The 14,528-nt window shown below is 38.7% G+C and overlaps 1 protein-coding gene across 1 annotated transcript in view; it reads left to right on the forward strand.

The window, feature by feature from the left end:
- Positions 1–4,663: 4,663 nt before the first annotated feature.
- Positions 4,664–14,528, forward strand: part of LOC134539898 (mucin-1-like) — a 63,149-nt gene continuing 53,284 nt past the window's right edge. Inside the window, exon 1 of the mRNA XM_063382247.1 lies at positions 4,664–4,821. Coding sequence (XP_063238317.1) covers positions 4,664–4,821 — 158 coding nt within the window. The remainder of the gene's footprint in view (positions 4,822–14,528) is intronic.

Raw genomic sequence — 14,528 nt, forward strand, 5'->3', positions numbered from 1 at the left:
TGTTTGAAATATGTGGATTTGTGTGTGGTTTATGTGTGGACTATGTGTGGATTCAGTGTGGATTATGTGTGGATTGTGTGTGGATTTTGTATGGCCATTAGTAAAATCAACATTGATATTCGTATAGGGGTATGATTCTGAGTTTAAAAAATAATTTAGTGTAATGTGCTTCCAGTTTTTATTGAATCATATATATTTCATATATCTTTATATTGGGATTGGAATATATTGAGATATATCCATTTGTATTATGAATTCCTGACACCAATATAATAAATTTCTACAGTTTAATTATGTGTCACTTGAATAAAAATATCCATTACTCATTCGTTAACTATGTTAAGTACAACTGAGAAACACTTAATTGTAAGATGATTATCATTCCCCCTTGAAGTCTAGCAAAGCTTTCTATCTGTAAAACAAGACTGATTAATGATAAGAAGGGTGTGTCCATAAAAGCAAGGAAGTGGAATGATAGCAGAGTATTAGATGGCTATAATGATCACGAAAAATGTGAAGATGTTGATCTTGACCGTAGTATTATTTAGGTATTGTTAATTATTTGGAACTGAAAGTAAACGAAGAAAGTAGCCTTTCCATGGGAAATTAAAAAAAAAAAAAAACATCAAGTTCTAGTCGCCTTCATGAAATAGACGACACTCTAGAACAGCCTGAAGCTGAAAAAGGTCGAAGACTATGATGAATAATTTGAAGCTCACAAGATCGAATACTGTGATAAAGTGCTGAAACCAAAATTATGGAAACGACTCATTATAATAAATTATTCTGATTTGTTTTATGATGGTCAGTGGGGCGATTACAATTATAATGCCTTTGACAGAGGTGCCCACCCCCCCAAAACACTATGACTCACCCCCCCCTAACATAATGATGCGCCCCCCCCCCGAAATTTTTTATGCCATTTTCTCAATGATTTACTCAATTATTTTATAATATTATACTTTTTTAGTATTATATTTTATCACATTTTGCATTAATTAAAACTGATTTTCTAATAATAATTTTGGTCATATCAGGTAATATTTCCATCCTGAACCGACAGATGCCAAACTGCTTTTGTTGAGGAAAGTGCGGGGTTGCCAATTTTATTTACAAGATACCTTTCAATTATCAAAGCACCAGAAACGTATTTTCACATTAGAAGCTATAATTATGTAAATAATATGAACATTTTTCTCGTCTTTTAACCACCCCCCCCCCCCTGAAATTTTAATGACGCAGTCTGCGTCGTTACCCCCCCCCCCCCCCTTGTGGGCACCCCTGCCTTTGAGGTTGGTTTTAAAACAGGAGACTTCAAAGATTTTAAAAGTATTAGTAACGAAAATTTAAGTAATATGGTTGCAGCTGAAGATATTTATTACTGCACATGAAAATATTATAAGATATTGGTCGATATGTTATGACTTCCAATTCGCAAAAATGATGAAAATTTATTCGATACCAAATATACATGGTCTATACCTCGTGAAATAAGAAGTGTGTTTTACATACAATAATAACTGGTTTTGTCTGCAAGTGTATAAAAGTGAAAAACGAAATTTTATTAAGGATAGAAAAAAGTTGGTTTTATTTAGTGTAATCAAATTTCTAGCTAAGGCTGTGTTCTCGTAGTACAACTTCTAACATAAAGATGTAATAATAGTAATTAATGACTAACAAGATGTAGAGTAAGGATAAAGTCTTGCCAGCAATTGTGACGGGTTCGTGCAACATTGTAACATAAATAATTTGGAGCCAAATGTGAATGAGGACATTGTAGTCAGGTTGAGCTGGGTCCTATCGTTTCCTTTCGTATTTTATCTCATGTATCCTGGTGATCGTATCCTACCGAGTTGAATGTTTTATCCAAATGTGTGTCCGTTTCATTGAATGTTTGTTGTCAAGTCTGTAGTCAGGGCTGAATATTTAATGGTTCAAAACGCCTTGGTCTTATAGTAAGTATAAAATAAATATTTCAGGGGTGTTTCAGCTCTACAGTAAGCATTCAATTTGCTGAGTTGGTATTTTTATACAAAGAGGTTTTTTTTTCTATGCGTTTGATGTTTCCTTGTAGCCATTTAGCCTTGTAACTATGTTTGGAATAAATATTTATTTTATGTTCACCGAGATAAAAGGATGGGTGGTTGAACTATGTAATCATACTCTAAAGGATGCAGTGAGTAGGGAGTTATAAGTGGATTGATATGTTGCAGAAAAAACCGAAAAATGGGCATGGTGCCTGTTAATCTAAAATATAACTCATTCCGGAAAACTGTTTACTCTAATGCAAATAAACTAGGCGTAGGAAAACTTAGAGCTGAGACTGAATAATTTGTACGTATTTCTAAATGGACGATAGAAAGATTCCATGTTAGTAAAAATGCATAATTACCACCCGTGAAGTAATTATTTGGAAGGTTTATTAGGTTAGTAGATGTATGGCGCATTTTATGGGGAAGAAATTTAGCCTATCAAGTACCCAAGCGATTATTTAGTAGTAAAAGTGAAGATGATCGTTTGTTTGTGAAGTGGCTACGATTCGATAAATCTGAATACAGTTGGATAAAATCTACTGATGATATATAAATTATAATGTATTGCAATTATGTAAATTTTTATGTTTATAAATGCAAGTCTTAAATAAAAAAAAATATTTATTCCTGTGTTGTTTGAAACTTGTCACTAGTTACGAGGCCGGGTTGCTCGTCGAAGGAGCATTAAGAAGCTGGGGACGTGTGGCGACAGGTCTAAGTGGCACAGCTATTTGGGCTGGGAAGGATCAGTGTGAGGGGGAGGGGTAGGTCTGCTGACGTCAAAGGTGGTGAAAATTTCTGGTCCTGAACGGTGTAGGATGGAGTAAATAAATTAATAATTGTTGGAAGAAAAGTAAGTATTATTTTTCTGAATGTATTGTTACTATAACCATCGCATCTAAACCGATGAGAAAATTATTTTGATATATGATAAGATATATCTCAGACTTTGCAGATATAGGTACATCATTAATGATTGTCTTTAAGAAAAAAAATGGTGGTCTTAAAAAGAATGACTGTGAATTTTGTTGATTTTTTTGTGGGTTTTGCAGATTTTGTGGATCTTTGTGGATTATTATGTGGATTTTGTAGATTTTTGTGGATTATTTTTAGATTGAATATATTTAAAAAAATTGTGTTTTTGTTTTAAATTTGTGGATTTTTTAGTCTATAAGGTACATAACACTGTTAGGAAATATAAACACATCCTTACATACATTGATGTACTTTAGGAACCGACACTCAAATGGTGATATCCATAAGATGAAAACAAGATGGTGGACTCTACTAAACAAGATGGCGGCCTCCAGCAAACGATGCTGGTATATTATTTTAATTTTTTTTAATTTTTTCGATAGTAAGTATATTTTCGAGAATGTGGATGTAACGAAAAGTGTAACGCACAGGAGTGGGGTGCTCGATGATGGTGTTATCGCGGTTTTTATTAAGAAATATTTTATAAACTTTTAAAGATTTTTCCAATTTTATAAGTTAGATATGAGGATTTTCAAGATGGGGGAGGTGATGTCATAATTCAAAATGATGAAATGTTCTAGAAAACAAAATGGCGGAATGTTCTAGACAAAAATGGCGGAATACAAGATTGCCGCCAAAAGTGACGTAATCCAAGATGACCGTCAGGGTCAAGGTAAAAATCCAAGATGGCCACCGGAAGTGGCCGACCCGGGACCCGGTGTGCCAGAACACACACAATGCACCTACTGACTGGAGCGGGGCGAGGCGCCTCCCCTGGCAGCTCAGGGCGACGGCAGGGAGGCAGGTGGCGCGGAATAAATCCACGAAATGTTGCCGATAGCCGAGTCACTGTGTGGCCCGCGGGACCCGAGCCTTGGTTCAAGAACCGGCAATGTCCCCGCTCTGCCGCTGGCAGGCCCTGCTGCAAGAAGGGCACAAGGCCCGATCCAGTGGCTCACCACCGCCATGTTCGCCACGGGAGTCTAACATAGCCAGCCGCATCTGAAGTGTCACTGGCCCCACCAGGCCTTGTTCGCTATGTTTGCTATGTAGGCGATCCTTGGTCTCAGGGTGTTTGGTTCTCGGCTGGTCTTATGATTAGGCTCTGACGTCGCGCCTGCGCTGGAAATCATAAACATCATTTGTTTTTACGCGGAATAGTGCTGCACTTCTGCGTTTGCTTCTTAATAAGTATTGCGCTCAAATAGGTACCAGACGACTGAAATGTTCATCGAAGAAGTACGAAAATATACATGTCTATGGATTAAATATATGAAATATTATAGCAGGCAAGAGATACGTGACATTTCCTGCAATCTGATTTCAAGGAAGTTAAATTAACCCGACAAGTAAAAATTTCAATTTTCTTTTTAATCAGTTAACGATCAAATTTAAATCGCACAAATGGTAGCAGTGAATCTGGAATACAATATAGCAAATTGTATCTACCAATGTTTTATAAATCGTTAAAACATTTAACACTTTTTAATATTTTTTTTAATGTTAGAAACAAACTAAACAATGTTTTAAAAACAATAATAGTACAAAATATTAGGAGTTGCAATATGTAATTACTACAGACGATAGATTCACAGCATTATTTCGCCACTTAACTCGCCCTTCGTCAGCTGTAAAGTAGGGGAGAGCCGGGCAAAATGACCATGTCGTGTAAATTGGCCATGATGGGCAAAGTGACCATGCTGGGTAAAGTGGCCATGTCGTGTAAATTGGCCATTACGGGTGAAGTGGCCATGTCGGGTAAAGTGGCCATGATGGGCAAAGTGGGTATGCCGGGCAAGGTGGCCATGCCAAGGTAAGTGGCCAAGACAGGCAAAGTGGCGATGCCGGGTAAAGTGGCCATGTCAGTTAAAGTGGCCATGTCGGGTAAAGTGGCCATGTCGGGTAAAGTGGCCATGTCGGGTAAAGTGGCCATGTTGGGTAAATTTACCATGTCGTGTAAATTGGCCATTATGGGTGAAGTGGCCATGCTGGGCAAAGTGGCCATGCCGGGCAAAGTGGCCAGGCTAGTGCTGGCTGTGGGCCACTCTGCCCAATTATTTTCTTTTCTGTAGATATAATATTACCACACACGATTAAAAAAACAAATTTGAATGTATGTTTTCTTATCATTTGACGATTAATGGACAATATAAATAATAATAAAAAATAATAATCAATTAAAGTACTGTCATATTGTAAAATAGATTGAGATACTTGGCACAGACATCTTGAAAGAAGACTTTATTGCTGCTAAGGTGATAGACTTTCCCCTTTTACAATGTGTTGCTCTCATCAGCTATACCTGTGCAGCTAGCTCATTCCATGCAAGTAACTGTTCCACTAACCAACGACCGGGTACTTATTTTTAAGTGAACCAAATTGACATTGTTACTGTGCCATGTGTAGGCATAACAGAAGCAAAATAACCAATAAGCAACTGCCGAATGAAAGGCTCCGCGGAGTCATAAAGTCCATTAAAAAATATAATTGAAGCTGCAAAAGATGAAAGAAAATTAAATTAATATAAAGGCTGAATAAGTTAAGTAGCAAACGAAGAGAAAAAAAAGGGAAACCAGGATATAAAGAAAATCACCATGTACAGGAAAATTAACCCAATAATAGTAAACTTGAATATGATGACAATGATAAACAAGAATACGTAGAGTTCCTCTACTGAAACGAAAGATTTTCAGCTTCAAGATTACAGGAACGATGGGTCCAGTTTCAAATGTTTTTATTTCGGCCCACGAACTCTGTGCTGTAATAATTGAAGAAAAAATCCTTTCTTTCTTTTTTCGAAAATTACAAGCAGCTAATTGTTATTAAAAGGATAGCTCTCTTTTTTTAAGTTTTATAACTTTCATAACTTGTTTGTAATTTTTATTTAAGCTGCCTTATTTATCAATTTGAATTCTTTTCATCTTCTTCCATAGCATCATAGAAAGACATCCTTTTTTCCCAAGTTATTTTGACTACAGAAGCTAATATGATTGTGGTTCGTTGTCTGCAGCTGGATCAGAAGGGCATCGCTGTAGATACTGCAGCCAAACTTTTGTCCTGAGAAGAAATGCTAGATGTCACGAGAAAATGATTTTGTGCTAAAAACCCAGTACACAAAATGTTAAGATGTGATCGGTGTGGCAGGTTGTTTACATGAATTGACAGCTGAAAAAGACACGGCAGACCATGTAACGCCAAACTCACTTAAGCGATAGAGGACATAGTTAAAGCCACTACACTAAGGAATAGTGTTCTGCTTAATGTAAATAAATTTCCTTGTTTTGAGCATGATTATGTTCATAGCTCTCCTGATTTAGACTAAGAACTTAAACTGAAGTATGTTGGCAGTTTAAGGAAGGCTGAAACCAAAGGAAGTATCATCACCGTGAAAGTGTTATTACAATCAACCCCATGTCAAATATAGTCTACATATTTTGGAATAATGGTAAACACTTAAAAAGAAAGATTTTAGACGATGAAGAAGCTTCTACGTCAACAATTTCCAGTTGACTACATCCCGGTGTCACCCAGGCCCCGGGCCAACAGGGACAAGCCACGAGAGCCCACAAGTTCGGTCGATGGTCGGGTGTAGACTGTCTCTGGACAAGGGGTAGTACGCACAACTAAAGAGGCAAGAAGGACCATCGGAGTATGAATATAGAAGGCGGGGCTCTAACGGAGGCTGGGACGAGAAAAACTCATCCGAATGGACAGTAGGCCAGGAAGGGAAGTGGACATAAATAAAATTAAAAAATAAATGTAGACGCGCCCATGTGTTTTCGATGCCGGCACAGACAGATAGCGTGTCAAGGCGTGCTTGTAAGGCAGACTGCCTAGGCTGGAAGGTCCGGATGGTGCTGCGCTCTGGCATGTGGTACTTAGTGTGCAAGGTGTCTGAATGATGGCGTCCAAGTGGTCGCCTGAGAGCTGTCTTGAGCCCACGGGAGGGGAAATGGAGTTAGAGTCGGACTGTCAGGTCAGTGCTCCGTGCACCTGGTTCCAGGAAGTACAGCGAAAAACACAAGTTGCAAGTGAAAAAAGGGGGGGACTGATATTGTGGGAACTCTGGTGTGTCCTGGCGATGGCGAACAATATCTGCACGCCTGACTGAAAGTCGCGGACTTCAGCTGACCTCTTAGCAAGCTCGTGCCTCAGACGAGGCTGACGAGTGCAGTGACTGCAGAGCGAGTCTCTGCCGGGGCACGGTGGGCGAGAGATATTACACCTGAAGTCGTGCCCATGAGCCTTACTGTCCTGACAAGTGACTGCTGTATCATGCGCCCGAGGTGCTGGGAACAGAAATGGAAACCAGTTCTGAAAATATTTAGTTGGAGAGTACAGTAAGGAAAGAAATTTAAATAAGCTATGTAAATCAGATAAAAAATATAAAATTAAGGTAAAACCTTGTATTCTGTCAAAAGGTGGCTGATTTGCCGCACATACTTCCCTGCTGAAGACGGAGCCTAGGGTCAGTACCTGTACCCTGAACACTTATATAAGTAGTTAACCTCTATGATAGTCACAAACAAAATAACCATAATTTATATGGGAAAAAATACAACAAACTCTTGTACACAAACTTACAAACTAGAGTGGCACCACTTAATGCTAACACAATACATGCTGGCGTACTTATAATTAGTACTATGGTTTTGTGTGAACTTAACTCTAAACATAGGATTTTTGGTTGAGTAAACATCTTCATGATGTTTAGGCATGCCAAAGCTTATAAAAACTCCCTTGTAAAGGATCCAATAGGGCGCACCGATTTATATATTAGGATGTTTTTTCTTTAAGTGGGAGCTGTGAGTTCTTGTCATATACTCACCAGTACTTGGGTCCGCTAAAACCATTGTAATTGACGCCAATAAACGCTGGATCTGTAAGGGACCAATCCAGCACTACTTTAGCTTGGCAGACCTCTTGCCAATTGCCTTGCTCTGAGGATGTGCTCTGCATATCATGAAGTCACCTACCCTGTAAGTGTTAGGAGAGCATTTCTTATTATACTTGTGTCTATTAGCTTTACGAGATAAATGAAGATTTTTGTAAGCTCTCTTCCAAATCTTGCGTATGACTTTCGGATAATAGGGCAAAAGATCTTGTAGAGATCACAAATTGGAGAAAGGGCCGATAAGTGAACATGAGTTAGAATTTATTGGTTTTGTGTCTTTCATGGCAGGTATAATTGAATATAAACACACCCAATTTGTATTCCATATACATCATGTGTGAGCGCATTATAGGCTACGAGCGTGGAACGGAGTTTCCGGTTGAAATGCTCCGCATGCGATTGTTTAGGGTAATAGAGGATGTGGTGACATGTTGGATGCCACAGGAGAAACACGTATTTTTGAATGATTTCGAGGTAAACTGGGATCTGTTATGGCAGAAGATTATGGATGGTAAGCCAGCATTCTTGAAGATTTGATTTTGCAAAGCTGAAATGGTGGTATTTGATGTAGATTTTCTTAAAGGATTCAGCCAAACAAATAATGCATTAATGCATACCAAGAGCATGGTGTGTCCATTATTAGAATGAAGGAAAGAGCCTACAAAATCAATAAAAATTTCTGCATTGGGCAGTCAGCGATCTCAGAAGACAGGATTCCAAACAGGGTATTTTGGGCTGGTTTGCTGAGGAAACAGAGTTTGCACAGTATGACATGTTCCGAATGTCAAGGTGCATGCCATCCCAAATAAAGTAATGCCGAATGTTTTGGATAGTTTTGTAAATGCATAAGTGTGCACCGAGAGGTGATGTGGGGTGATAATGGAAAATCATATTTCTTAAATTTTGAGGTAGTACCTTTTTTAAAAGATTTCGTCTGTCGAGTTTGTCGATACAAAAGTCCTTTGTAAAATTTTGTAGGTGAACCTGCTTTAACCTGGGCAATAATATTGGAAATGTACTGATATGATTGCTGGTGGGACTGAAGGTCTTAAAATGCCAAAGGGAAATCTGTGAGAAGTGCATGATACCTTGTTTTGAGGAGGGGGGGGGGGGCCTCTGGAATAATTTCATATGTTTCTCAACCATTCGATAAAGGGTGTCCGCCACAATATTTTGTGAAATTTGAGATACAAGGGAAGAAATCTTGGCAGTTCAACGTCCCAGTTTTCCTAACTGTTTAGGATGTCCTAAGAGCCATGCAAGAGCTTGGTTATCAGTTTATAAAAGAAATTCCATATGTTCCAAAATTTGTCTAAATTTTTCGATGCCAAATAATACAGCCAAACATTCTAGTTTGTATACCGATGAGGATTTTATTTCCTGATGGGTGAGTGTTCTCGAGGTGAAAGCTATAGGTTGTGAACACCCATCGAATTCCTGGGACAATACAGCTCCAATGGATATGCTAATTGCATCACTTTGTACGATAATTGGTTTGGTGAAATCTGCCATAAGTAAGACTGGAGGACTGGCAATGGCCTGTTTTAGAAATAAAAAATGCTTTATCCTGTTCATGTTCCCAATGAAATTGCACATTTTTCTGTTGTAATGCATTTAGAGGGGTTGAATGTTCAACAAAATTGGATATATATTTGGAGTAAAAATTTTCCATGCTGGCGAAATGAGAGATGCCTTTAGCATCATTTGGAGGCTTGAACTCCATGATGGTCTGGGTACAGTCTGGGCCAGTGGTTACTCCCTTGTTAGAAACTAAATGGCCTAAGAATATTTCCTTGACTGCGAACTTTACCTTTTCCCTTTTCATAATCAAGCCTGCATTGCACAGTCTCTGAAGTACCTCTGTGAGATGGGCTATGTGGTCTTCAAAACGTCCTGGGTAAACTACCACGTCATCCAAGTAATTGAAAATATACTTAAATTTGAGATCTCCCAGTACTTGGTCGAGCAGACGAGTCAGCACCTGTACACCGGTTGCCAACCCGAAAGGTATGACCTTGTTCTGATATAAATTTCACGGTACGCAAAAACCTGTGACATGTTATAATTTTTTACTTTGAGATAATTTGGTGGTATGCTGAATTTAATTCAAAACCACAGAATTATTTCACCTTACCAAACCATTGGAAGGCAGAATTAAGGTCTGGGAGTGGTGTGGACTCTATTCTTATCTGCAGTTTTTTTTGAAAATCGATTGCAATCCGCTGATCCTTTTCTTTAGGGACTTAAAAGACAGGTAAACTGAAAGCTGAGGTAGATGGTTCGACGACATCTTTCTCAAACAAATCTTGCATGTGTTTTCTCATAATATCCAGTTTGGGCTTTAACAACTGGTATGGGTGACATTTTACTGCTGCAGTATCCAAAAGGTTGATGTCATATTATATTAGGTGGGTGCATCCTAATTGTTTGGTTAAAATGTCGGAAAATTGTTTGCATAGATCTTTGATGGCTATTTGTTTTTTGTTGTTGAGATAGTCCAGATTTAATTTGTTTCCATATCAGCACTTGTTTATAGTATGTTGGTATTACTTTGAAAACATTTTCTGGTACCACAAAGGAGATGAAAACTTCTGAATTAAATTTTAATTTTAATTTCATTGCTTGGAGATCAATCTCTTATCTTGTTTTAGCAATAAAATTTGAGCCGAAAATAAGGTGTGTAGCTTGATTACCGCATACCTAAAATTGGAACATCCATGAAAATAAATCAATTTTGACTTTGATTATTGCAGCAGAGTTGACCTTTAAAGGTAGCTCAGAGGCTGTGACACATTTTAATAGGTTGGTTCAACTTTCACGATTAAATTATTTTCCTACAATTTCTAAAAGAATTTTCTTGACATAAAACTGCGAACTGAGCCAGTATCAATTAAACCTGGTATTGCTTGTGTGCCAATCAGTGTGTTCGCATAGGGCAGCACAGTGGGGATTTTTCCGAAAATATTGTGATAGGTACGTTTTCCTGTATTGTTAGGGCAAACGCAAGTTTCCCACTGAGTCCTGTGGGGCAAATAGTGATTTGCAAGTTTTGGTTTGTTGGCCATCTGGTGATTGTGGTCTTTTAAAATCCTTTTTTGTTCCTGCGATTTTTTTGTGTTTTGTTTTGGTGCTTTCGACATTTTCCCGAACTATTACTTCTTTGTTTTTGTTTACCAAAACTTATTTTGCCATATTGACGCTTTTCAGTTCCTGGTGTGGGAGTAAAGTTTGAAGAGAGGTTTTCATGTGAATATTGTTTAAGTGGCACAGAAACATAGGTTTCTGACCACCTGGTTACAGGCTTTTTGTTGTTTTAGTGTAATGATAATTTCGACTTTTGTGGAATGAACGACATACCTCGATTGCATGTCCAGGTTTCTTGTAGAACTTACATAATGGTGTCTGGCCTTGGGATTGGTTGTACCTGGTCTGGGAATTACTATGATAATAATATTTTGGCTTGAAGCAGTTAGGTGATTAAAATTTGTGTTTCCACTAGTCACTGGAATTTAAAGCTCGGTACCTTTGATTATCTGCGAATTCCACATTGGTGGCATGGATACACAAACGGTCCAGCTCAGCAAAATTCTGTGGTCGGACTTGGAAAACCGATTGTGATCGCACTGCAGGGTTTATACCATCCAGGATGTATGTGACTATTTCCGACTCTGAGATACCCAATCAAAGTACTTGTGCGGCCTCTTTGATATCTGAAATATAAAATGGTAAGGGTTTTTCCTTCTGTTACATTCTGTTATACCATTCTAACATTATGTTTGTTAACAAGCATGCTGGAATAAAAAAAACTCAACATGTCAGCATGGTAGCTACTTATCAAAGGTGAAAATTTTCTCTATGGCCAAAGCTGTGTGTTCACTTAGGGGTGGCTGTGTTAAAGGGAATATTACCTCAAACAGCTGTCTGTCAGGTACATTTCCTTTCTGGTGCAGCTTGAGAAGATGGCTCTAAATATCAATCAATTTCTTGCAGCCCTGACACTAGGTGCTCAATGAAGTGAGGTATTTGTCCATAAAACTAGTATTCGACACCATAGCCTGTGGTAGGTTGTTGAACCTGAGGCTGATTCTGAGGTTGGTTTGAGGTTAATGGGTATGGGGATGAATTTTGCTTCAAGGGTGCAGAAAACCCTGAAGGGTGGTAAGCATTCGAAGGATTCAGCTGAGAAGATGACAAATAAGGTGAAGCTTGGGACGGAGGTGCGACGGATGACGGGAGTTGGCGGGGGAAGAGGAGTTGTTTGCTTAGAAGTGAAACCTGAGGGAAACTGTTGATGGGGGCTGAAATTTTCTGCAGTGGCAGGGAAAGGTAAGTACACCATTGGAAGGCTGGGGTAGAAAAGCTGTGGAAAGGGTTCAGGAAAAGGGTGAGAATAGCGACACTTGTGGCAGTCATGATAAAGGCAGTTCGGATAAATGGGTTGGGGAAGGGGTGAGTGGTGGGTAATGCTTAATGTGGAGTTGAAATGATGATTGTGGGTTGTGAAGTGATAGGGGAATCGAAGATGGGAGGGATGGTGACAATCAGGACTGTGGGGTGAAATTGGTGTGAACTTCCAGCCTCTTCAGTTCAGGTGGTGACATGACTTGTGGTGGAGTTTTCGTTTGTCCTGGTAATGGTGGTGGTCTTTGTAAACTACCCTTCGGAAATGGAACTGCAGTCCTGTGGGTTTTGTAAAGGTTTATAAGCATGACTAACCTAGTTCTCAACTTGGCAGAGAGGGCCGAGCTTGTTGTAAACATTTGTCTATCCCTCTTTTGTATATACAATTCAGCTTGTTAGCTGAGAGCAAACTCAGATTTGAAAACCGATGTTCGACATGGTCTAGCATCGTAAGAGTGCGTTTAATATTACCTTGCCTTGTTTTCCTTTCGATGTTATTGGTTATTTCCTGAATATACAGGTACTTGAGTAGTATAGGAATGTATTTCCTGCGCCAGGCTTCAGGCTGAGGATTGAGGAGTGGGATTGTCGGTCCGCCATATTGGATTCTGACGTCACGGCAACCATCTTGGATGGTTGTGACCTTGACCTTTGACCTTGACCTTGACCCCGGCCGCCATTTTGGATCCGCCATCTTGGATCCGCCATATTGGATGACGTCATTGTGTTCTAGAAAATTCCGGTGATGTGTTTTCCGCCATATTAGATGATGACGTCACTTTGCAATTTCCGCTACCATCGCCATCTTTAACTTTTTTATTTATTATCCGATTATAATGAAAATTTTTTTAAAAATTATAAAAAAATTTAAATAATAAAATTTTAACAAAATAATTATAAAAAACAAACATTAACGACACGGAGCTCGGAGTCCTCGGTTCGAACCCGACGAGTGCAAAAAAATTAAAAATGGTGACAGGCTCCTTCCTCAATGGTGGATGCAGGCAGACTGACTCCCACCACTTTTTTTCAAAGCATATATACCATCAGGTAGTATGACGTCATGTCCGCCATCTTGAAATTTGGACGCCATCTTGAAAATCTTTATTTATTATCCGATTTTAATGAAAAAAATTCCAAAATTCATCAAAAAATTAACGTATTTGAATTCTGTTTGATTATATCGATGTACGTCCTTGGTTCGATTCCCGGCGAGAGTTAAAGGTCGATCCTTCCTCCATGAAAGCTACCTAGACTGATCTACCACCACCAGTACCAAGGTATATATCATCAACTGGTATGACATCATGTCCGCCATCTTGTCTTCATCCACTGGAGACCACCATATTGTTTTCGTCTGCTAGAGTGTGCCGATACCATGTAGTATAATTATCTGGTCACCATACTTTTGTCCTCAACTGTTGACACTGAACATTGACCTTGACCTTGAAATTTGACCTTGACCTTGAAATTTGACCTTGACCTTGAAATTTGACCTTGACCTTGAAATTTGACATTGACCTTGAAATTTGACCTTGACCTTGAAATTTGACCTTGACCCTGAAATTTGACTTTGACCTTGAAATTTGACCTTGACCTTCAAATTTGACTTTGTCCTTGAAATTTGACTTTGTCCTTGTCGACCATCATGGATCCGACATTTTATGTTCAGTACATGCTACCAGGAGCTACCACCTGCTGGAGTACGCCATATTGTGTGTGTACTTGTATTATAGAGTACATTTCCATCTGGATAATTTTATTCTAACCCGCTACAGTGCAGTAATCATTTATTATGGAGGTGCCCCCCGCCATCTTGAAATTCGGCCGCCATCTTGAAATCATGTAATAATGTAGCTAGAAAAGCGGGAAAAAATCCAAAATTCATTAAATAAATTAGTAATCCATATAATGATTGATTGGATCGACTAAGGTCCTTGGTTCGATCCCTGGCCGATACAAAACAACTTCAATTTAAAAAAATACTAAAAAAAGTGTTAGGTTTGAGAAAATAAAAACACCGCAAGTTCTTTTTAAAAAATTTTATTACATAAATTCAATACACTACTACAAGTACAAAAAAAAAACACTGACAAATTACCAAAGCCTTTTGGATTCCTCGATTCAAACAGTCTTCTTATTGTACGGACTAAGCCTTTTACATGACTTTAAATGTCTATCCGATCCGTTCATCACCACAGCCAGAGACGGACTGAAGTTCATAG

This window comes from Bacillus rossius, chromosome 16, assembly GCF_032445375.1.
Source record: "Bacillus rossius redtenbacheri isolate Brsri chromosome 16, Brsri_v3, whole genome shotgun sequence".
Classification (NCBI taxonomy): Eukaryota; Metazoa; Arthropoda; class Insecta; order Phasmatodea; family Bacillidae; genus Bacillus; species Bacillus rossius.